Genomic DNA, 23,137 nt, shown 5'->3' on the forward strand with positions numbered 1-23,137 from the left:
AATTTAGGTTAATTTGCTGATTTTAATATAATTTTGAAGCAGCACTTCAGCAGATAAATACATCCACAAATTATCTTTCATTCTTATTATGAATAGGAGTGTGTTAGTGCTCCTGCATATGCTTAATTACAAGTTCATTGGGATGTAAAATGAAAAGCTGTGTGATATGCACGCAGCGTGCACACAGTTTCATTATTTGTTTCATGTGTACTTTCAAATGACCTCAACAGGCCAACAGGCTAACACTTTTTAAACTCTAGCCTACTCCTCAACTCAACCAGCCAAAGCAATCAATGTCACTCTCAGTGTAGAAAAAGCCTTTGAGGCCATTTGGATATTTCTGGGGGGGGGGGGGGGTTTACATTAGAGGTTTGGCTTTGGGGAATCATTCATCAACTGGATCAACATTCTTTACGCATCACCCTCAGCAAATTTAATCACCAATGAAAATATAAAACTATCACGTAGCTTCACATAGCACTAGGGGACTAGACAAGGATACCCACTCTCTCCCTCACTATTTATCATTTTCATGGAACCGCTAGCTGCAGCTCTCCATCAAGCTCTCCGTCGGTTGGTGGCCATGGGCCCCTCGGTGGCTGTGCCCCGTAGCACCTCTCCATTTGGGGGCAGCCGTGGTGTACTGGTTAGGGCTTCGGGCTTGTAACCGGAGGGTTGCCGGTTCCATCCCTGACCATTCCACCACGGCTGAAGTGCCCTTGAGCAAGGCACCTACCTAACCCCTCACTGCTCCCCGAGCGGCGCTGGTTGGGCAGGCAGCTCACTACTCTGGGTTAGTGTGTGATTCACCTCACTGTGTATGTGCTGTGTGTGTTCACTAATTCGGTTAAATTGGGTTAAATGCAGAGCAACGAATTTCCCTCACGGGATCAAAAAAGTAGGCTATATATTGTGTTCTATTCTATTTTACCCACCGCCACACGACTTGGGTGGAGTCCGGCCCGTGTCCTGACCATGGAGGCATCCGGGGCGAGCCTCATAAATTATTATTACTATTATCTCTACTATTATTCATCCTTCTCATATTACACATCTCATAACTCCCCCCTGGATGCTGGATCTACCTGTTAGTCCCTTTCTGTCTGTTTCTGTTCTGTCACTGTATTATATGTTTTTTTATTCTGTTATTGTCACATTGTCTGTTTGCAAATACAAATAATAATACTAATATATAATAATATAGATAGGCCAATTTGGAGAAGACAGACTGTGACGCCGAACACAGACTGTAAAACCATCCTTCTGATCGCTGCTCCCCTCCAGACGTGTTAACCACTTCGAGTGTGAAAGGTGAGTACTGACTTTTTGGCTGCAAGGCAACCAACCACTGTAAAACTCCTTTAATTACTCATGTGGATCCCAGATAGACCTAACCATGATTCTCTTATGAAGGGACACTATATGTTAAAACAGGCCATTTCATTCCCCATCCAAATAATAGGGTTGTAGCCTACATGGGCTTGTAAAATTGCACAGTTTGGCAGACCAAAGTTCATTAATTCTATGTTACAATTTGTTTGTGCTACAAAGGTGAGGATGAAGATCAACTGGAGTTTCATTAGATAATTTGTGGTTTTCTGTCTGTCTCTTGTGTGCTTTGATTATGCAAAAAATACTGGCCTGCATGATTTCCATGAAACCTGATGGAGAAGCTGTGGCATGGTCCAAGAACGAACCCAGCATTTAGTTTTGTTGTGCCATGGCGATCTGGTTTGCCCTCCAGTGTTCAAAGCAAGAAAATGCATTTTTTTTTTACAGTCAGTCCAAGTGCATGAGGTTCTCGTGAAACAGCATCAGTGTAGCATTTTCATATAAAATGAATTGCCTAGAAATGGTGTACATCATGGTTATTATGGACAGTTAGCTTGTACATAACAGCAAATTACACATGGATGATATCTTTAGTTTGACTGGGATAGATAGACCAGAGTCTGCGCTCTACTTCAGGAGGCCGGATGGTAAAAATAGCCGCACTGGTTGCTTCTATTCCAGTAGGTGGCGATATATACTTTACAGACGTAATCTTCCAATTATAAATAGAAGAAGAAGACGCTTTGGAGGCACGGGGAATTATTTCCAATTTCCCTGTGTGTGGGCCATGTGTTGGTGTCGAGGGACTGCTCTTGTTCAAAAATGGCAAGTATATTACCAGGCCGTTTCTTTTTCAAGCTATACATTTAGTTGAAAAATACGTTTCGCAAAAGCAACTCAAAGAAGCGAACAACTGGTGCAGCTATCACTACCGGTGGTTGTTTGACTAGCCATGTACCAACAACGTTAGCCTACTAATTCGTTGTACTTTATATTTTCAGGCAGTGACTCTACATACAGATTTGGGGGATTTAAAGATCGAATTGTTTTGTGAACGTGCCCCGAAGGCATGCGAGGTAAGGTGCACACATTCGCAATTAATCTTTCAATTGAAACTACTTACTTACTTAGCCTACTGTAAACGTGTTTTTTAAAAGATGGGTCCGCAGGCTTGTGAAGAATAGGCTAGTAGTCGAGTAAGAACAGGCGAATTTAAGAGCAGGGATCTAGAATTGGGTGGCAAGACTTTCAAGATTTCTTCAGAAAAGTATTTCTTCAGGTACAGTGCATGGTTGAATGCTTATGCTTTTTTCGTTTGTTTGTGTTTGTGAGGGGGAGGAGGGGAGGGGAAGGGGGTCGACATACTACCCCACCCCAAAAGATTGCTTTCTCACACACACACACACACACACACACACACACACACACACACACACTTAGACAGACAGGACCATGAACATCCAAAATCAATAATCAGGGAAGAAGAGGGGGGGGATTTAACAAGACTCCGGTGAGGGGCAGAGACAGGGATAGGGGACAAAAAGCACTTGAAAAGGGTAAACAAATGAACACATGGTATAGGACACAGAGAGTAAACCAAAGCAGAAGCGGAAGTAACCAGGGACAGTATCTTAAGACAGGCAAAACGCACAAAAATAGCATTACATGGCAGGGAATCTGAAGCTAGTCAAAAACATGAACCTGGATCTAGAAATCATGAGCAGGATTATGACAAACACACTGTGTAGAAAAAATGTTGCCATAGGCCTACTGATGAACTGTTGTAGCCTACAATGTATGTGATGCCTGATAATCAGTGAACATATGTCACATGTGTGTGCATTAGCCCCAAGAAGTTTGAGGACCTCTGGTGAAGGCCTGAACTAAAATGTTAAAACAAGTGGGATGTCTGGCAGTGGATACATACTTGTAGACTGATCATTTGTTTACTGATCACACTGCCTGTTGTAAACACTTCTATATTTACTGTTTTGTGTACTGTTGACAAACATTGTGTGTTGCCAACAGAATTTCTTGGCTTTATCTGCTGGTGGATTCTACGATGGATGCATTTTTCACCGAAACATCAAAGGCTTCATGGTACAGACTGGGGACCCCACAGGTAATCAAATACGAGGAAATGAACGTCTGGTTGCCAGACCACGTCTCATTTGAGAAGTGGTAGGCGCTAGCCAGGCTACTAGACCTATTGAAATGAGACTCTTTGTGTCACACTAAATAGAGCACTATTTTACAGACATGAAGATCCACAACACTCCTGTGTGAAATCCTATATCATACAAAACACTGCTGGCTTAAATAAACACAGCATGGATGTGTGGATGTTTTATTACTATAAAGCCACAGTTACTTTTCAGCCAGTACCATTCTACTGTTGTCCAAACTTTTAGCTGGTACTATTGGGAATAATATTGTCATAACATGGATATGAAATTGCTTAAACACAAAGTTTCACACCTTTGCGATCTTGTGATGTTTAACATTAGTGAATAGGTTTATTCTTTGTATTACACCACTTGCACAATCTTTTAAACCACTTTTGTATTTGCAAAGTTAAGTGACTAACTAGTTTTATTTCCCATAGGAACTGGAAAGGGTGGAACAAGTATTTGGGGGCGAAAATTTGAAGATGAGTTCAGCGAACACCTGAAGGTATGGAACAGTATGAAATATTGATTGTCAAGCAAGAAATAGCGCCATAACCACATTACCCTAACAATATTTTTTCCTTTTTCTTTCCAATACATTTTTGTACATGGCGACGACTATTGTTATTATTCTGTTAAAGTATATGTTGTGTATTAATGATGTTTTTAGGCTATTTGATTTGATATTTTGTTAATGTAATGTTTATTGCTTTAGACATTAGCATCTGCTAAATACCACTAAAATAAACTTTAATTGTTCCTGCAGCATAATGTCCGTGGTGTGGTCGCCATGGCAAACAATGGCCCAAACACAAATGCATCACAGTTCTACTTCGTCTATGCCAAGCAGCCTCACTTGGACATGAAGTACACCGTCTTTGGAAAGTAGGTTTTGTCTTGAAAGACTTGGATTTATTTAGCCACATTTCTATCTAATTTGTCGCTTGACATCATTTTCTGTTTTTTTGTTTTTCAGGATTATTGATGGTTTGGAAACCCTTGATGAATTAGAGAAACTCCCAATCAATGAGAAGACTTTCCGACCCTTAAATGATGTCCGTATAAAGGATGTGACTCTCCATGCAAACCCGTTTGCTGGTTAATGACGTCTTTCCCAAACCTGGAGATAATTGTCTTTTATTTTGTTTTATAGAAATGCATTTTGTAAGGTTTGTTTGTCTTTATAAAAATAATAATTCAAAAAATTAAAATAATTTTACAGAAAAACGTGTAACTTGAAGGTGTACTCAAATGAATTTATCCTTTTAACTACCTCAAATTGCTCATCACTACCGGTACTACTACTTCTGGAATCATTGTCTGCCATGTTGAGAATTGCTTTATGCGGAGCAGATACTTGATCCGATTTCCACCCAGAGTCAGACAGTCAGATACGACAAGCTTTTAAAACTGGCCGAATTCCTGTCTGACTGCCAGTCTGAAGGTGAGCAGTCGAACGCACAGTGTGAATACAGCAATTGTATCCGATTTAAACATGTATTGTTAGGCTACAACATGGTAGGCCTACAGTAACTATGTGACTGATAAGAAACGCAGTGTCTTCCTGGGTTTACACTTTGCCATAGTATTTTCAGTGTGATCCTCCGCCGCATGTTGTACCCAGGATCCGAAGATGGAAAACCACCTTCATATATACAACATGCTCTGCCTGTGACTATTAACTATGAAACACAACAACCTGCCTGACCCAAGAGCCTTAGCCAGAAACAACAAAGCAGAGCTATCAAGGAAAGTTTTATCCATTTGAATCTGCTGAGAGGTTACAGTAGATGCAGCAGGACTTAAACCTACTGAAAAAATAGGTTGACTGTCACGCCCCTCTTCTACCTACAGGTGGCATAGTTTCCTCCATGTCCTTGCTCTGCCTGTGTTTTGTTTCTTCTATTTCTATTTAGGTGTGCTTGGAGCCCCTTTTTGTCATTTGAGTTGGCGCTTTGCTAAGACCGCGTGTCCTCCACGCCCAGTAGGCCTCAATGTCGTTTTCTAAATCATTTACTGTCTTTTTCTCGTTTTTCCTTAAAGTTCCTTACTTGTATTAAATACCCCAAGATACGAGCTCCTTTGACTGTTGGCCATTGTGTTGCGTCTAGCCTGTATGCCTTTTACATCCATTGCAGTGCCAACTCTCGAATTTAGTGTTTGTGGATCAAAGCGATTTACAGTATGGCACATAGACTGCCAGTGCCTAAGTGACAGGTGATGGACATGTTGCTCTATAGCATAAGATTATAGATGGCATACCCAAGGTCTCCTGGCACAGACTGATCTTGACTTTGTTGTGCAATTTTGTTACACTCCATTAAGTGTTTGGGGAAATAAAATTCTCTCTAGCCTGTGCTACAGAGCTCAAGAGCTGTTGATTTAATGGAAACTGAGGTTTAGACATTGAATAAGTTTAAGCAGACTGGAGTCTTCGGTAACTTGTGGGATGAACATGTTAAGGGCCAAGGCTTTGAGCCTTGATTTATTTTTTGATTGGTTGGCAAAAAATCATTAAAATCACCTGATATTGTTGCAGTAATGTACAATTACAATATTGTACTATAATGAATCCATAATTTAAACAGCTTTGACACCACTCTGATTTTTTTTGGTTAAACTGAACTAAAGTTTTGAATGCATAAAAAGGCTTTTTTTTCTGAGGCCGGACATGCCCCTCTGATAAGAATTTGGAAGTTGATTGCCTATTTTGAGGTAATCTTTCATCTGAACCTTTTTCAGCCCTTGTTTGTTCGTGTCTAAAGAAAACTTTTATTTTGACAAAGCTAACTAAGAGCAGCCATACTGGAGTGGAAACGCTCGTACAGGGATGTAGTAGCTCGAAGTTATGATGAATAACGTTTACTTTCTCCAACTTATTATTTAGTTACGCTTTTCTAGAATGCATCAGTAATTTATTTGAAGTTGCATGTAGTAGCTTTTTGTATCATAGCGCATGTAGGCATAATGTCAACTTGCAAGATTTCGTTTACTTTTTCAATGGGATGGCAAACTGTTCGATGCTGACTTCTAGTGTCAACGTTGTCCCCAAGTTAGGCAAGCCTCTGGTTCTGGTTAGCTAATTCATTGGCTCGTTGTCGTTGCAATGTCAAAAGGCAAGAGACTGGCTGATTCAGATGGTAAGTATAACATAGCTCACTACTATTAGATTTCCCTGTTTATGTTGTCTCTGTCACGTGAGGTCTACACATTCAGAGAGTTAATACACGTATGGTGTGACGCTTGTGCTTGTGCACACTATTTGTATCTAAGGATAAACGTCTCAAGAATTCTCGACTAAACTCACTTCTATCAGATTAACGTTGATTCATGTGATGGTTTCCAGCGTTAGCTAACAAGCCATGTGAAAGGCGCAGTGCATAGTCCCATGCATTATTTTGTCAAAGGCTATTCAGTGCTCCTCCTATTTTTCATTGGTAACTTGCTAACCAGGCTGTGACAGAGTGCCATCGCTCTTCGGTGTTGCGGTCACATAGCCTACACCAGCCCTAATGTGGGCTCGACGGCGGGTGAGGTGAATGCTAAATGATGTTGTGGGTTGGCTTGCTGGAGGCGTGCCCAATGTGTCAGCCGTATGAGGGAGCCCAGGATAGGATGACCCCTGCGTGAGGTACCCCAGAGATGGGTGAAGTAGTGTGGGGACTTTCTTGGGATGGGAGTACTGGTAGATGGATGGATGTGTGAGTGTGAGGGACACCCGTGTCCTCTCCTTCTGAAATGGAGCACAAACTTCAGCTCAAAGCTCCCAATCACCACACACAATAGCTTACTTTCATGCACCAGAGACTTTGCTCATTGTCTGACTTGCACTATTCGTGTGTTTGAAATTGGGGCACAATGTTCAAGAGTGTTGTTGTCACAACAGAATGGCATCTGTTTGGCTGTTCAGCATTTGGCTGTGTTGTGAGCATCCAGTGTCTGTCTTTGCACCATGATGTGCCATGTTAACCTGTGTGTGGTGGTGTGGGTTTTGAACATTGTAACACAAGATTCCATTCCGCAACAATTCAAGATTCTAAAATTCTATGTAGAATTCAATGAACCCAGATATTCTTTACTTTAGAATGCTAATTTTTCATCATTCCTGTCACACCGGTGTGATGGTACACCCTTCCACAACAACTGGATTAGCACCTACAGTAACATGTGTTTGTGTCTTTTTAATGTTTCTTTTTTTGTTTTGTTAATGTGTATGATTTTCATTTAGATGACCTTCAAGAGAGGGAAGATGAGTTAAATCCATTTTCCTTCAAGGAATTCATCAGAAGCAAAGAACAGCATGGAAATAATCCTCTGGCCTCTGATGGGAAAGGTCATGTCACAAAAGAGGTACTGTATTGCTGTTTATTTCAAATATAAGGCCTACACCACAAGTTTTGCCGAAGTTGGTAGTTCTCTCAGTTTACAGTTTGGTTACATATCCTACTTGGTTTTGCACTGCATATTTAGATGGATAGATATACTTTATTGGTCCCCAAGGGGAATTTCAAGAAAAGGCCCCCAAACCCAGACCCGGATATGGCACAGGCTCCCGTGATGGGCTGTTGATTAGGGTTGGGTAAAATTTGGGATTTATCTGACGGTGCTAAAACTTTTAAAATGGTGCCGGTGATTACGTGGTGATTCATTTGGCAAAATCAGGCAAATTCCAAGGTCAGATTGAACATAACATTAGCTTAAAGCCTTAATTAATATATACACAAACAAATACACAACAAATTCACATAATGTATCAAATACCATAACAATAATTTGATATAAATACCAGTGTAAACTTCAGCTTGAAACTTTAGGAATATTAACATAGGGGAGAGAGGGGTAAGATGAGCCACTTTTTACATTTTTCATCACAGCCACGTGTTAAAGAGGGGTTTTTTTGCAATCTTCACACCATCAAAATTCAAAGTGTCCAGCTACTATTAAAATGAATTGAAAATATTTTATAGTCCAAGTGATGTGCCCTTTTGAAAAAAATGCACGGGGTAAGATGAGCCTATGTAGGGTAAATTGAGCCAAAACAAAAATCTCAGGTAAAAGATTGTTTTATTCACTCTTAAGTCCTTTCAGTGTTCATAATACGAAATATGGCCTATGGCAACCAATTCAGCCTTAATTCAGCTTAAAGGGACATAGAATGGATGCATGGAACATTGTACCTTGTTCTCATATGTTAAAATACAATATTTTCAACATTAATTTATCAAAAATAAACTCAAGTGCAATTTTACAAGCCTAATTAAAACCTTATATTTAGGTGGTGAGTGGAAATGGTCCTTTTGGTTAAATGGTGCCCTCTTTGGCAACCACAATTTAACTACAATGGCTTTGTGCTATTTGACATCACTTGTAGGCTCTGTTCTAATTTGACCATGTTTTAGTGGCTATTTCTCAGTTCAAGATTTCCATATGAAGGAGGGCAGAACCATGTCCATTCTATGTCTCCTTTAAAAGTAGAACAGTTTAGAATAAGGTGATATTCAAGTTGGCCACACTGACAATACAAAACTTGCATGTAAAAAAACAAAACTAAACTAGAATAACACATGATTTAAAACCATTCTTGAACGAGAAAGACTTCCCTTTCCTTACTCAATGTTGTACTCATGCAAGTTGCTTTCTTCAGGAATTTTCACAGGAGCAGGAATTTTCTTGCAGACTTTTGCTTTCTTCTTTTCCCTCTCTTTCACTTTCCAACTCCTGTTTTTCTGAGGTGTCTGTCAGAATCCTTGTTTTAACCCTTGTCCTTCTTGTTTGTTCCACTTTTCTTGGTGCTGCTTTTAGCAATGGGATGATAGACTTAGGAGACCTATATCCCCTGGAATGGTCACCAGAAGTAGATCCAGAGGGTGACTGGACTGAAAGGGGAGTTCCAGGTGCAGGTGGTTCCCCTAGGTTAGGGCACGAAGATGAAGCTGGTTCCTGATTGAGGTCAAAAGATGTAGCTGGCTCTGGATTTGGGTCCACAGATGTAGCTGGCTCCTGGTTAGGGTCCACAGGTGTGACTAGCTCCTCTGGGTCGGGTCGGTTTGTGACCTCAGCTGACTCAAAATCAGCATCCGTAAATCTCTCCCTATTATAAGGGAAGATTCCCGTCGCCTCAAAGCCTGACAAGATATTTTGCCGGGACATTGCAGACATGAATGCCGTATTGACTATCTCTGGGACGTCGTAGATGGTGGCAACCTTTCCAGGGTTTGATATCATCCATCCATTGAGCGCAGTGCTGTAATACGTCTTCAGGGGGCCAAAGACGGATTTGTCGAGTGGCTGGAGTTCATGTGACGTGTGAGGAGGGAGGGTCATCATCACTACTCCGTTCGCATTGGCCACATTGACAGCCTCCTGTGACACATGGGATTCATGGTTATCCAGGATCAGCAAGAGGCGGTTACTTGGGGAGCAGTTGGTGTGACTGATGATGTGCTTGAGAAATTGGACAAATACATCTTGATTTGTCTGACCAGACTTTGTGGAACAGCCTATTGAACCAGTGGGAGAACCTCTGATGAAATGATCATGGTAGCACACACAAGGGAAGATGAATAATGGCGGAATGACGTTCCCGACAGCATTCACTGCACATATAAGGGTGATGTGCTCCCTTCTTTCTTTTGGGGTCACAGAAACTGGCTTCTTTCCCTTCTGTGTGACTACTTGCTTGGGCTTCTGCACATCAGTGATGCCCGTCTCATCCAGATTGTAGATCATGTGGGGTGGGAATTTAAATCTAGAATATAATCAAATCAAAATGAATAACATGCCATATGTTTTTTTAAGTTGAGAATTGAGAATAAAATGTTAAGAAACCAAACTGCAAATCTGTAAAAGTATTCATTGTAGCATATACCTTTCTGTTACTGAGGCGAGGTTGTCATAAAACTCTCCTACAGTGTGTCTGTTAAAGGCTGTTTGTCTGCCTATTGATGTGGCTTCTGGCAATCGGCATGATAAATGGTGACGTCTCATAAAATATGTCAACCAATCCTTTCCTGTCCATAGATATTGACATACAGTTAATTAAATGCAACACTTCATACAGTTACTTATATCTTGACAATTGTTTCTTTAAAAACTGACCTGCTCTTTCGTCATTACACCAGTTCTGAGGCATTTGCACATCATTCAATTTGCCAAATTCGTATGCAAGTTGTCTACATTTCAAAGGGCTCAACCCATGAAACTGGAAAGACAGTTTCTTAATATGGTTGGCAAGGTCTGCCTCCATGCTGTGAGTGAACACCATACGAATTGATGACAACTTGGCAAATCCTGTCTGTGCCTCTCCGTTCTTTTGTCTGTCAATAAACCTTGTCAGGGTCATTCTGTCCACGCACATCTCCCTTGCAACTGCTCGAATGTGCCTCCCTTTCCCTACTTCCTCTGCTGCTCTCTCCAGATCCACACGGGAATGTGTGGCCCTGTCCGTCTTTCTTTTGTAACAACGTGGCATCATAGAAACCTTTCTGGAATAAGACAAGAGGATTATTACATTATTACATTAAATACTATCAATCAATAAAAGTGAAAACTGAAAGTGTGACTAATACAGGGTAAGTTGAGCCACCCATGGGGCAAGTTGAGCCAGTGGCTCAACTTGCCCCACCTCTTAAGGCTCATCTTACCCCCATAGCCACCATTTTGAAAAACTGCTTCTCATGACAAGCTAGGCTAGGATTTGTCCTTTTGATTAGCCCTCATATACTGTAATAGCTTATAAAGGCACCAACTTGTATATAATGTGTCTAAATATTGTTCTATTCTTGTTTTCTCTAAATCATCTTAATTCTGAACACACATGGAACTCACTTGTACAGCAAAAAAAAACACATTATTTCAAATATCTTTCTTACCCAATTCTCCATGTGCTGCTCTTCTCCACAGATGTTAGGAAAGGAAAGGGTCCCCTCCCCCTTAGAATGCTGTCACATGATTCAATTTGTTTACCGTTTCCTAGAAACAGGGTATGGCTCATCTTACCCATCGGCTCATCTTACCCCTCTCTCCCTAGTGCTCTCTTTACCGTGGCCAAACACAAACCTCTCCTAATGGCACATGTACTGTAGAACAATACAACATCTATATAAATACGAAATACAGATTAACTAACTTCACATAGCAAATTCACAGTCTGTATACACTATTGAATATTTGTGTTCCAACATTAGGAGAACAAACTCAAAACCAGCAATTTTAGGCAGGTAACTAGGTTATTATCAGTGCAGCTCATTACATGCACATGGAACTACCGTTTTAATTGTTTCATCTTAAATTTTATTATTTTATGATTATTTCATTATTTCATTATTGCAGAAGACTTATGTCCGTGCGGATCAACCAGAACGGGACTGCTCCCTGCCAGCTAAAGGCTTTGACGAAGACCAAAAAGGACTTTATTTTAGTGACAGTATCTCCCAAGAACACACTGACATTGATGAGCCAGAAGAGGAGTGGGCTGGAAGCTATCAGCCTCTAGCCTTTGAGGAGGCGCACAATTTGGGTCTTTGTGGAACTATAGACAGGATTGCGCTCTCTGATGGTTATCCTTTTACAAGCTTTGGGAATTATGAAACAGAGAAAGAGACTTTCATAACTGATGTACCATACCAGACCTGTGAAAGCAATGCCGAGTATGGAAATGGGAGACATCCGAAGGTTTTTGCATTTTATTGACAATTGTATACAAAAGTGTACATTATATTTACCCTACCTATAGTTTTTAATATTTAGTTTCAATAGAAACATCTGTTTTCTGCTTACTTTTTCTAGCTAAAAGAGGAGAATGCTCAGTTAAAGAAGCACATCAAGGAGCTCTTGAAAAAGTCAGAGGTTGATGACCAAAGGTAATAGTCATTTTTGCATAGCAATGTGTAACTATAGCCTGGCCCCCGCCTGACTACGTACTTCCAGTCATTTGCATTTCTTTTCATGCTCCGTCTGGTATAGCTTGATCCAGCTTGGTGGATCCAGAGGGCGTTCCCAAGAGCGATTACATTTAGGTTTCAAGCCTATAGATATCGTTGTGTCCCCTGTGTTTATCATGCCATTATTACCAAACGTTAGTGATTGAACTCCAATGAATTCAAACTACATACAAGCATCCACAAAGCAAGAAATAAACGTTTGCCAATGGAGCTAGGCCAGACTCCCTGCGAAGAACAGAGTCTGGTCTCCAGGCTAGTGTAACTACAGACATAACTGTGGAAATAGAAGAAATGATTATCTAAATTCTAAAAGATAACCATGAAAAGGTTATCCAAAGCCCCACTTAATCTTTTCTGTGACTGCAGATGCGATAGGGGTATCTTGTATCGTTAAAAAATGGGCCTTGGGGGTAAGGATAAGCCTATAAATGTAACAATTCACCCTGGTGGATTTCATTTGGATAGGAGAGTGAAGACTGGAGATAAGTGGGACAGAGAAAGGGACCGATGATCTAACCACGATCACTTGTTCACACCTGTATATTGTTGTAGATTCATAGACTCTGATGTAATCCTGCATAGAAACGTCATGTCTGCCCCTGAATAAATCTGTTTTCAAATACTACTACTGAATATAAACATACTGTATGTCCAATGTATGTGGTTAACATTTATCTTATTTTTACTGTTTTCCAGAATCAGACACCTTACTGAGGAGTTGCAGAATAAGAAGGTGCAGGATGAGTGTGAGGCGAAAGCTTTGGAGACTATGGTTCAGTCTGTTGAACAGAATCTTCAGCTAATGACTGTATGTACTGAATTCAAGTTCCTATTCCACAATATGATTCCAAGTTTCAGGCTACTGGAGTGCCTTAATGTTTGTCTGTTGCATTGATCTTATATTTCCTCTTCGGCGATCTGTTGTCTGACTTTCAGAAACGAGCAGTCAAGGCGGAAAATACAGTGACAAAACTGAAACAAGAAATTCATCAACTACAGGTCTGTGAACCTTATGGAATACCAGGTCTTAACATTGTATTTCTGTTGTGTGTTGGTGTACTGAAGGGCATGTACACACACACACACACACACACACACACACACACACACACACTAGATGTACAGCACAGCGCACTGCTCCCAAGTCACACACACACACTCACACACACACACACACACACACACACACACACACACACACACACATGCATGCATACACAAGCAAACACGCAACATACCGCTATCTCAATTGAGAGTAAATCCACAAGTGAAATCACAGACGGCTGCTTAAAAAACTAGCTACTCCACACCTGTTTGCAGTAAATCTGGTTCAATGACAAAAGTGAGGAGATTGCAGCTTTAATATTGTACATCTACCACTGGTCGTTAAAGATAAATACTCCCAGCAACAGAAGGTCTAAGGTAGCACGTTTAAGTGGCCTCTGGTGGTCTGGTCTATACGCGGTGAAGTAGTAAAAAACTGTTACTGAGTAAATGTTTAATGGTGTGATGAACTGCTTTACAGGACCAACTGGAGGTGTACAGGGGAGAAGTGGCTGTCATGAATGCCATGAAACGCAATGCACACACAGCCTCTGAATATCTCAGCAAAGCGACACGTGATGCTGAAACTTCCATCAAGTAAGTATGCACTAAGTACCCAACAGTTTAGCAAATCAGTCGTTTCAGAGGTTATTCAGCAGGTTACCTGTAGTGTTATTACCTTGCTTAGTCACGTCAAGAAACAGTATGGAATTAATTATTAACTACTGATAACAAGGCATGCTCAAAGCGTTGTCATCAACACCAATATCCCTGTTGATACTGATAAGCTTGCCGATATTCCAACTCCTGTCTTTTGGCAATGTACAGTGCCTATAAAAAATACTCATACAGCCTTGGACGTTTTCAGTTTTTGTTATCTTGCATCATGGTATTTTATAATAGCTTTTCTCCCCTAAAGCTAAACCCTTGATTCTGACTATATTTTTAAAACGATAAAAGGCTATCGTATTGCATTAACATGGCTAGTGAAATTGATATCTGTGTATACCAAGATTTCGGACTTTAGAATCAGTGTTGACTGATGAAGTGTTTAAAATGTAGACGTTAAAAGTATGAGAATCAAAAGGTTAGATATGCAAAATATTTCACCCAACATGAACATCTCTCTCTCTCTCTCTCTCTCTCTCTCTAGGCAATTATTGACAGGAGCAGAAACATTACATCTTGTATCTCAGATGCTCAACTCTATTGACAAGATCACTGAGAACATACCAGAGACATGATTTGTCTGTGATAGTGCCTTTTTAATAAAATTCAGATGAAGGTCGCCTTTCTTTAACAATGTTTGCTATTTAGTATTTAATATTTTGTATGATTTAGGTATTGCTTCTCCGTTCCTGTACCATTTTACCATCCGGTTTGGTCCCATCCACCATAACAATCAATGGCAAAAGGATAACTAATCTCAATAAATCTATTTCTTATAGTCCTATGTTGACTTATTTTGTGACTGCATTTTTACTTAAGGAATAATATTATAATATATAATACAATATTATAATATATCATTGCAGAGGAGACCTTGGGTATCAATTTATACTACCAGCGGAAGACCACACAGAGCTAGTCAACGTGTATTGAAGGAGGAGGTGGTACAAAAAGGAGGTAGAGGAAGAAAGAGAATGTTTATGTGTAGGGAAGTGTACGTTAGGTCAGGTGGGTTGTGTTATACGGCATAACAGTTTAAGTGACACCATTTTTCACCAAGTTCAAGTTCAAACACCTATGACACCAGTAGCCTATGCAGCCTCTCCAGAAATGAACATTTGAAAATGATAAATGCCTTACTATATTGCTGGTCTTGAAGCTCCCGAAGGCTACACAACTAAATGCACTCAAAGATTGTAGGTAACCTTTGATGCAGTGGTCATAGTCCTTTCAGGACCAGCCTACCAGGTTATCTAGTTTCTCGTGGGCTTTTATTTTGAAATGTGACTGTCTCCCTTCCAGAAACTGTGGCCGGAAAAGACATTGGAGCTGCGGTTGAATTCCTGAATCCTGAACTGCACTCCACAGTAGCCTACACCGAATGGAAATAGTAGGCTATTTGTCGCAATAACCACGGTTAAGTTTGGCATGTAGCGGGCATTAATCAGCATCGTTCGAATGTTTAAGCTCCATAGTTCCTTTAGTTTTTCCGCTAATGCTGTCAGATGGCCACTTGAGCTGCCGTAGTTTATTTCTCACATTATCCTTAGCACAAGCGAAGCATTATAATGCTCAGTTCTCAGAAGCTACCGGTAACAGTGAAAGTCGAGCTCAATGTTTTACTGCTACTTGTTACTCTTCTCGGGCTGCTGACCAGGCTGTACGGGATTCAGTTTCCAAGAGCTGTTGTGTGAGTAGTGAATGTGTCAGTCAGAGAATCATGCTCATTTAGAACGTGGGCCAAGTCTCGCATCATGTTATTCACCTGCCGACCACTACAAATCAGAGCAACATTGTTTCATCCACAAAAAAAGCCACATTATTTTTACAATGTCGCAATATAGTTCAGCCAGACATGCATTGTCCAGGCTGAACATTTTCCCATGAGAAAGTCTAAATATATTATCTCAAATTGCTTTTCAACATTTAGAGTGAAATTGAGCCTTATTAATTTGCTCTCAGATTTATATATCATCATGCATTTCTTCAACTTTAAAGTCTGGCCTTTTACACTTTAACCTATAGATGTTGGACAAATGACTTGTTTAAATCAAATTATCGTCTCATAAATTGGAGAGCACTATGAGGACGTTGCATGCACGTTAATTGGGCAGTCTTATGATTTAGGGTTGGGTTTAGTCTCTTCTCTCCTGATGGCATTGGCAGAGCAGTTCAGGGAGGATGAGGAATAATTTTCACAAATGAATTGGTCTCTACTGAGTCCGTGCTTAACCCCCTCTGAACAAAAACAAACATGGGATTGTTGGAACAGTGCCATGGTGAATGCATGGATGTGTGCCATAATTATATCAAAAGGCAGGCTCATGAAATATAGTGTGTAGAAAATATGAATCGAAAACCATAGCAATGTGTACTGTGACAACAATATTCAACACCACATATTCGACATTATAATGACAAAATGTAGGCTACTTCCATACATTATACATTTTTATTTTATCCATTTAAGCTCTAATATATCCAAAGCCAAAGTACATGCTAAAATTAAAAACTGCAGTGTGACTCAAAGTATATAATTTTTTTTTTTTTTTTTTGAGTGTCAGGGCAGTTTAATACTTTTGTTGAATTCTCACAATTGTTTGTTTATGAAACAGCAGGAATTTAAAAGCTGTAAATTATGCATTAAGCCATGTCAGGTAATTGATGATCAACGTATGCACTGGGTTATCACCATAAGACATAGAACATCTGTGGAAATGCAACTTTAATGCCGGTCTTCCATTATGCAGAGGATGATTCAGAATAATCTACTGTAAACTCTAGTCTGGCCGACATATCATATGAGTTAATTTGCAAAGAAACGTTTTCTCTTGCTACTTCAGAACTGCCTCATATGCAAATTAGGATATGGTTGAAAGATATTTCTTATTGATGGTTAGCCTATGGCAGAATTTACCTGGTTATTCACATTAACATTAGTTTTGGTCAAATAGTGACTGAAAACTTGGTCTTTGTAAATCAATAGGGCCTATAGAAATGTCCCATAGCAGACACTCTAAAGCTAATTAATGCAAGTTGTTGGTAAATTAATCCAAAAGCTGTGTATTTTTTTGTTTTTCTTTTTGTAGGTTTGATGAGGTTTATTATGGACAGTTTGTATCTCTGTATATGAAACAAGTATTTTTCGTTGACGAGAGTGGACCACCATTTGGCCATATGATACTTGCGCTTGGAGGTAAGCACCTTGGAGCCTAATTCAGACAATGAATCCTCTGAAAAACACTCATGCTGTTGCCTAAAAGTAGCATAAATCTAACATTTGCTTTCATACAGCCTATTTGGGAGGATTTGATGGCAACTTTGTCTGGAACAGAATTGGAGCAGGTTAGTATTTACCATTTTAAATATATGTTTCAGTGTGATGGGATTGGCTGCCTGATTCAGTATCTGCTATTGTATAGCTTTTCAATATAAACAATAATAAACATGGGCTCTGCTGTTCTAAGATTTTTGCGAAACTACTACAAACCACACAGAAACTTCAGGAAGTTTATCGGACAAAATGGAAACACGTTGGTGATAAATTCGGTCTCTAGTAAAGAATTACAAATAATGACTTACTTAACTCTATGTCGCCATTCAGGAGTAGCTATGACTGCATTCATAAATAATTGACAATAATTGTAACAAACAAAGTTCAGTGAGAGAGGCTATATGTGCACAGGCATTTCTATGTTGCTATAAGTCACATGTTAAACTGAACGTTCACCCAACTTCATTTACACCATTTTCTCACTCAATAACAAATCTGACGTCATGAAATTGCTGCTCCGTCACTTTGAACAGAGGGAACGTAACATCGGAAAAGTCAATGCAAAAATATGGAAAATACATGTTTGTGTAGTAGCAGTGAATGTGTAAGAACAGTTCCCACTTTGTATTCACATTATTTGAATGTTATTTGTTTTTTTATGGTTATGTGCTTTTCCTAGAATACTCCAACAATGTACCTGTTTGGAGTCTCAGAATAATTCCAGCCCTATCAGGCGCTTTGTGCGTGCCCCTTGGGTATCTCCTGATGCAGGAGTTGGGTTATTCCCATCTTGTTGCCTTAATGGCGTCAGTGCTTCTCTTGCTTGGTAAGATTAATACATAATGTATCAGTATATTTGTGGCAATGTCATGAGGCTACAGTTTCACTGTAGCTCACACAAAGTGTTTTGTCTTTGACAGAGAACTCACTGATTGTCCAGTCTCGCTTCATGTTGCTGGAGTCTATTCTCATTTTTTTCCTGCTGCTTGCTGTGGTCTCCTATCTCCGTTATTGTAAAACTCCAAATGAGTAGGTATCATGATCTTCTGTGAAAGAGGCGGTTTTAAAAAAAAACCTATGACATTAAAATATCCTGCATGATGGAGTTAACGTTGTTTGTGTTTGTGTTTGTGTTTTATTTCTTCAGTTCATCAGTCAGGTGGGTATGGCTGGTACTGTCGGGAGTGGCAAGTTCTTGTGCTATTGGGTGAGTTGATCTTGTTCATTTATTTATGTAGAGGCATGGCACATTATTAAGAAAGAAGCATTCACTCTGAATGAATTCCCCTCTTTTATGTGACAGAGTGAAATACATGGGTCTGTTCACCTACCTGCTGCTTTTGGTCTTGGCAACTGTTCATGTCTGGAAGCTCATTGGAGATAAGTCGTTAAACATGGTGAGATCTGAACTATTTAGCTGAACTTGAATGACTTTGAATGAGTGTATCTGTATATTGCTTTTTTACTTTCCCGACTTGATGTCTCATGTCTCATGTCATGCCATCTCTCCCTGTGGTTCAGTAGGCGGTGGTTGTGAAGCAGGTTGTCGCACAGTTCTTGGCCCTGGTTGTGCTGCCAGTGGTCCTCTACCTGGTATTCTTCTACGCCCACCTGAGCATTCTCTACCACAGTGGGCCACATGACCAGATGATGAGCAGCGCTTTTCAGGCCAGTCTGGAGGTCAGTACCTACGGCCCAGTTTTACACCAAAGATCCGCAACGAGACCAAACCGTTGCAGAAGGAGTTGCAGCGGTGTGAATTAAATGTTGCACGTCATTACAAGCCATCACAAGGCGTCGCAAAGCATTCAGGTTCAAGTGGGTCTTCTGTTAGAATGTTCAAAACTCCCCTGCTAAAAGATGGATGACAATTCAACTCTAGAGGCCTGTAAAGGTTCATTCTTACCTGAAACAATAGCTATAACGACAACTAACTGTACTAATATTAGCATCTTTATAGTTTATGTAGACGACGTTGTCATTCATATTAGCTAGAGTAGCACTTTTTCGCTGTTATTAATATAATTATTGCTCTTGGTGTGAACGGCCCTTAACACAGTCTGTGACTTTGTTTTCTATAACACGCTTTAGTCTTGCTTGTCAGCACGTATAATGAGACTTACAGTATGTGTACTTTTGCTCTGTTCAGGGTGGGCTGGCCAGAATCACAAAGGGTCAGCCTCTGGAGGTGGCATATGGCTCTCAAGTGACTCTTCGCAGCATCTCCAGCAAACCTGTTCCGTGCTGGCTACATTCCCACAAGGCCAACTACCCTATAAGGTAGACCTGGGGTTCCTCTTCAACCCTATTACTTGTGTTACATGTTCATGGTCACTGATGAAGTCAAATGAAATCCTAGATGCTGTTAATAGTGAATTAATTTGATTAGATAATACATTATTTTGATTTAGCATGCTCCTCTTTTGCTGACCATTTCCATGTTTTGCTTGTGGCTTATGAAGGTATGAAAATGGTCGTGGTAGTTCACATCAACAGCAGGTAACTTGCTACCCTTTTAAAGATGTCAACAACTGGTGGATAATCAAAGATCCAAGAAGGTAAGTCCTGTCATTTTAAGACTGTGATGTGTTTTTCTGTTTTCATAAATATTCTTCACTCTTTGCTTGAATTATATTACAACCACGTATTTCTCATACTTTCAAGACAAGACCTGGTGGTCAGTAGTCCACCCAGAGTGGTCCATCATGGAGATATCATTCAGCTTCTTCATGGAATGACCTCACGCTTCCTCAATACGTATGTCTACAATCCTACGGTTTAATGTATTTATCCATACATAAACTTGATATTCATGACTTGCTTTGGCGACTAATGTTATATGTGCTTTCACAGGCATGATGTCGCTGCTCCCATGAGTCCCCACTCGCAGGAGGTGTCCTGTTACATCGACTTCAATGTGTCCATGCCAGTACAGAATCTTTGGAGAGTGGTAAGTCTAATGTGTTAATACACCTTTTTGTTTCCATTATTCAGTAACATTGTATATTTGCTAAGCATGGAGGCATGAAGGTTCTTATTGTTTTGTAGGATATACTAAACAGAGAGTCCGAGAGAGAGAGCTGGAAAACTATTTTGTCAGAGGTGCGATTGGTCCATGTGAACACATCAGCTGTGCTAAAGGTAGGCCTCATTGTATGTTAGGTCTCTTTTTTCATGCCTTATCATGTTACCATACTGTATCTTGTAAGTTGCCTTCCTTGCCAGTCATTACTGATAGATAGTTTACGTGTTATGTTTTTTTTTTTTTACAGCTTAGTGGAACCTCTTTGCCAGACTGGGGTTTCAGGCAGCTGGAGGTGATTGGCGATAAAGTCTATAAGGGCTACCAACAGACTGGCATGTGGAATGTTGAGGAGCATCGCTACGGAAGGAGTATGCAACTGCTTAAAAAAGATTCTGTCAATTACAGCGTCTGTGTATGTTTGCCACAAAGCTAGCTGGTATCTGTAGAGGTGCATTGCTGTGATTTAAGCTTGAGGGGAGTCAGTAATAGTATTGCATCACAAAGTTGTGTGGTTCCACTGGTAAATACTGAGGAAGAGCTCTTCAGACTAAATTTAATCTTAAATTCATGGAAGTACCTTGGTTAGAAGTTATTTTCTTAGATTACAGTTAAATATGTTGGGTATGAATAGGTATGTGACTAAGTTTTCAGAACTGACTTGATAGCCTTTCTTTGGTTTTCGTGGTGTCAAACTTAATCTTATCTGTCCAGTGACATGCCAGAGCTTTTACTTACCCAAAGGCCATTTGACCCTTCATTGTGCGCAGGTCATGAACAGAAAGAGAGGGAACTGGAACTCAATTCTCCCACTCATATCGACATCAGCTGCAACCTCAGCTTCATTGCCAGGTTTTTAGAACTCCAGGTAAAGAAGACTGAATGTGAATGTATTTAAGATGGGCTTGCTTAGTGCTTAAGTTGAGATTCACGTAGTATGTTATTATATCAATGACGATAACACTATTTCAATAGTGGCGAATGCTGTCTGTGAAAGCTGAGGAGTCTGAACACAAGTACAGCTCTTCACCTGTAGAATGGATCACCATGGATACCAACATTGCATACTGGCTTCATCCTTCAAACAATGTAAGGTTTGATGACTTGAAGATGACCCTTCACATGCAATCTTATACCATCCTCGCCTTCTGATATTTATCATATCCTATCCTATTCCTGTATTTTTGGTTGCAGGCTCAGATTCACCTCATTGGAAACTTTGTAACTTGGACATTGGCAAACATTGCATTGGCTGTGTATGGTCTGTTGTTCTTGGCATATCTCCTGAGAAGACGGAGAAAAATACAAGATATTCCTGAAGGTATTTTGATTTTTTTTTTTTTTTTTTAAATGTCTGGCAGTGAGGAGATAATATTGCTTCATTGCTTCATGTTCAAGTTGAATTTTCTCTAAAACACTATATAGTGCACAAAATAATTCAACCTCTTGAGAGGTTCTGAGATCCATTCTCAATTTCAGTTGAGATTTGAGAATCTGGTGTCAGTCAGTTTATTAAACCATAGCTTTGGACGGTTAAATGTAATGTGCTGTAATGTTCATATTATTATCTAAAAAGAATAGTGTGACCTCTAAAAAGCATGCGATGTGTTTCAACTTAATAGCGAGCTGGGCTCAGATGGTGCAGGCTGGAGCTGTGTGTGCTGGAGGCTGGGCTGTGAACTACCTCCCTTTCTTCACGATGGAGAAAACACTTTTTCTTTACCACTACCTGCCAGCGCTCACCTTCCAGATCTTTCTCGTCCCAATTGTCCTGGAACACATTCATTCTCATATCCTCAGGTGAGGTGGCTTGTTGTGTGGTCAATGTCACCAGTGAATTGAGATGCTGTACTGTACAGTAGTTACTGCAGGGTTGGGAAAGTATTCTTTTAACAGAACCTACTGTAAATGACCACACTGAGTAATTCGCATTCAAAACACTGAAGAGGTATCAAATGTAAATGAATGTTTCAATTAAAAGTATTATTAATTTATCATTGTTTAGGTCCCCGTCACAACGTTGGGCATTTGGTGGGGTCGTTTTGGCAGTTTTATCTGCAGTGTTCCTGGCCTACCACACTATCTCCCCCTTCACCTACGGCCACGTTGAGATGACCTCCGATCAGTTGGCCATGCTGCGATGGAAAGAGAGCTGGGATATCTTGCTGCGCAAACATTAACACTCATCTAATGTTGTCCTTTAGATGAGTAGTACAGGGTTGTTCAGAGTTGACATGACTGAAAGTACACTTGATAGAGTACAATTTTAACCAAAAAAAGTTTAGTTGTAACAAACTGTCAAATGTGTTTGAAGAGAGCCTTATTTATAAAATACCAAGCTTGACTCTTCAGAGACAGAGAGAGAGCGTTTGGGAATGAGTAAGGGAATGACTGATCCAAAGGTAACATGCAACCTAATATAGTTGCAGTGGGACATTGGTGCTCGTCATGTCCCAGTTCCAAGGCTGTGAAATGGTCTCTTATTTCGTCTTGCTGTATGAGCCAAAATGGGTTGACTGAGTCTTATTTTTTGTGTTTGTACTGTTTTTATGGTTCTTAATAAAACTAAGTAAGATAACTAATAATTGTCTTGTGAGTTTGTATTTGTAAATACAGATGAGATGTTTTATTTTCTGTCTTTCGTTCAAGATATTCTAGATTGTGCAATCACTTTAGTAACCCATGT

The 23,137-nt window shown here is 40.0% G+C and overlaps 4 protein-coding genes across 4 annotated transcripts; 3 read left to right on the forward strand and 1 right to left on the reverse strand.

Moving 5' to 3' along the window:
* The first annotated feature begins 2,025 nt into the window (after window positions 1-2,025).
* ppil3 (peptidylprolyl isomerase (cyclophilin)-like 3) lies at window positions 2,026-4,734 on the forward strand. The gene is made up of 6 exons (XM_062516422.1): window positions 2,026-2,161; window positions 2,338-2,408; window positions 3,361-3,454; window positions 3,938-4,005; window positions 4,267-4,385; window positions 4,477-4,734. The coding sequence occupies exons 1-6, from the start codon at window positions 2,155-2,157 to the stop codon at window positions 4,601-4,603; spliced, it is 486 nt and encodes a 161-aa protein (XP_062372406.1). The 5' UTR covers window positions 2,026-2,154; the 3' UTR covers window positions 4,604-4,734.
* A 1,578-nt stretch (window positions 4,735-6,312) lies between these two features.
* entr1 (endosome associated trafficking regulator 1) lies at window positions 6,313-14,930 on the forward strand. Its single transcript, XM_062516403.1, has 8 exons — window positions 6,313-6,640; window positions 7,729-7,850; window positions 11,832-12,173; window positions 12,288-12,361; window positions 13,139-13,250; window positions 13,379-13,441; window positions 13,968-14,083; window positions 14,640-14,930. Exons 1-8 carry the CDS (start codon window positions 6,607-6,609, stop codon window positions 14,728-14,730), a joined length of 954 nt encoding a protein of 317 aa, XP_062372387.1. The 5' UTR covers window positions 6,313-6,606; the 3' UTR covers window positions 14,731-14,930.
* On the reverse strand, window positions 9,141-11,493 carry LOC134060440 (uncharacterized). Its single transcript, XM_062517170.1, has 4 exons — window positions 11,372-11,493; window positions 10,599-10,984; window positions 10,369-10,510; window positions 9,141-10,248 (listed from the first exon to the last, which is right to left on the reverse strand). Exons 1-4 carry the CDS (start codon window positions 11,491-11,493, stop codon window positions 9,141-9,143), a joined length of 1,758 nt encoding a protein of 585 aa, XP_062373154.1.
* Window positions 14,931-15,483: 553 nt separating the features above from the next.
* Window positions 15,484-23,029, forward strand: pomt1 (protein-O-mannosyltransferase 1). Its single transcript, XM_062516153.1, has 19 exons — window positions 15,484-15,845; window positions 17,245-17,351; window positions 17,450-17,500; window positions 18,109-18,255; window positions 18,350-18,458; window positions 18,577-18,636; window positions 18,733-18,826; window positions 18,954-19,109; window positions 19,579-19,709; window positions 19,892-19,987; window positions 20,094-20,186; window positions 20,283-20,379; window positions 20,478-20,570; window positions 20,702-20,822; window positions 21,222-21,319; window positions 21,427-21,540; window positions 21,646-21,772; window positions 22,074-22,251; window positions 22,457-23,029. The coding sequence occupies exons 1-19, from the start codon at window positions 15,724-15,726 to the stop codon at window positions 22,629-22,631; spliced, it is 2,169 nt and encodes a 722-aa protein (XP_062372137.1). The 5' UTR covers window positions 15,484-15,723; the 3' UTR covers window positions 22,632-23,029.
* Window positions 23,030-23,137: the final 108 nt, after the last annotated feature.

The sequence above is a fragment of the Sardina pilchardus genome, chromosome 16 (genome assembly GCF_963854185.1).
Source record: "Sardina pilchardus chromosome 16, fSarPil1.1, whole genome shotgun sequence".
Classification (NCBI taxonomy): domain Eukaryota; kingdom Metazoa; phylum Chordata; class Actinopteri; order Clupeiformes; family Clupeidae; genus Sardina; species Sardina pilchardus.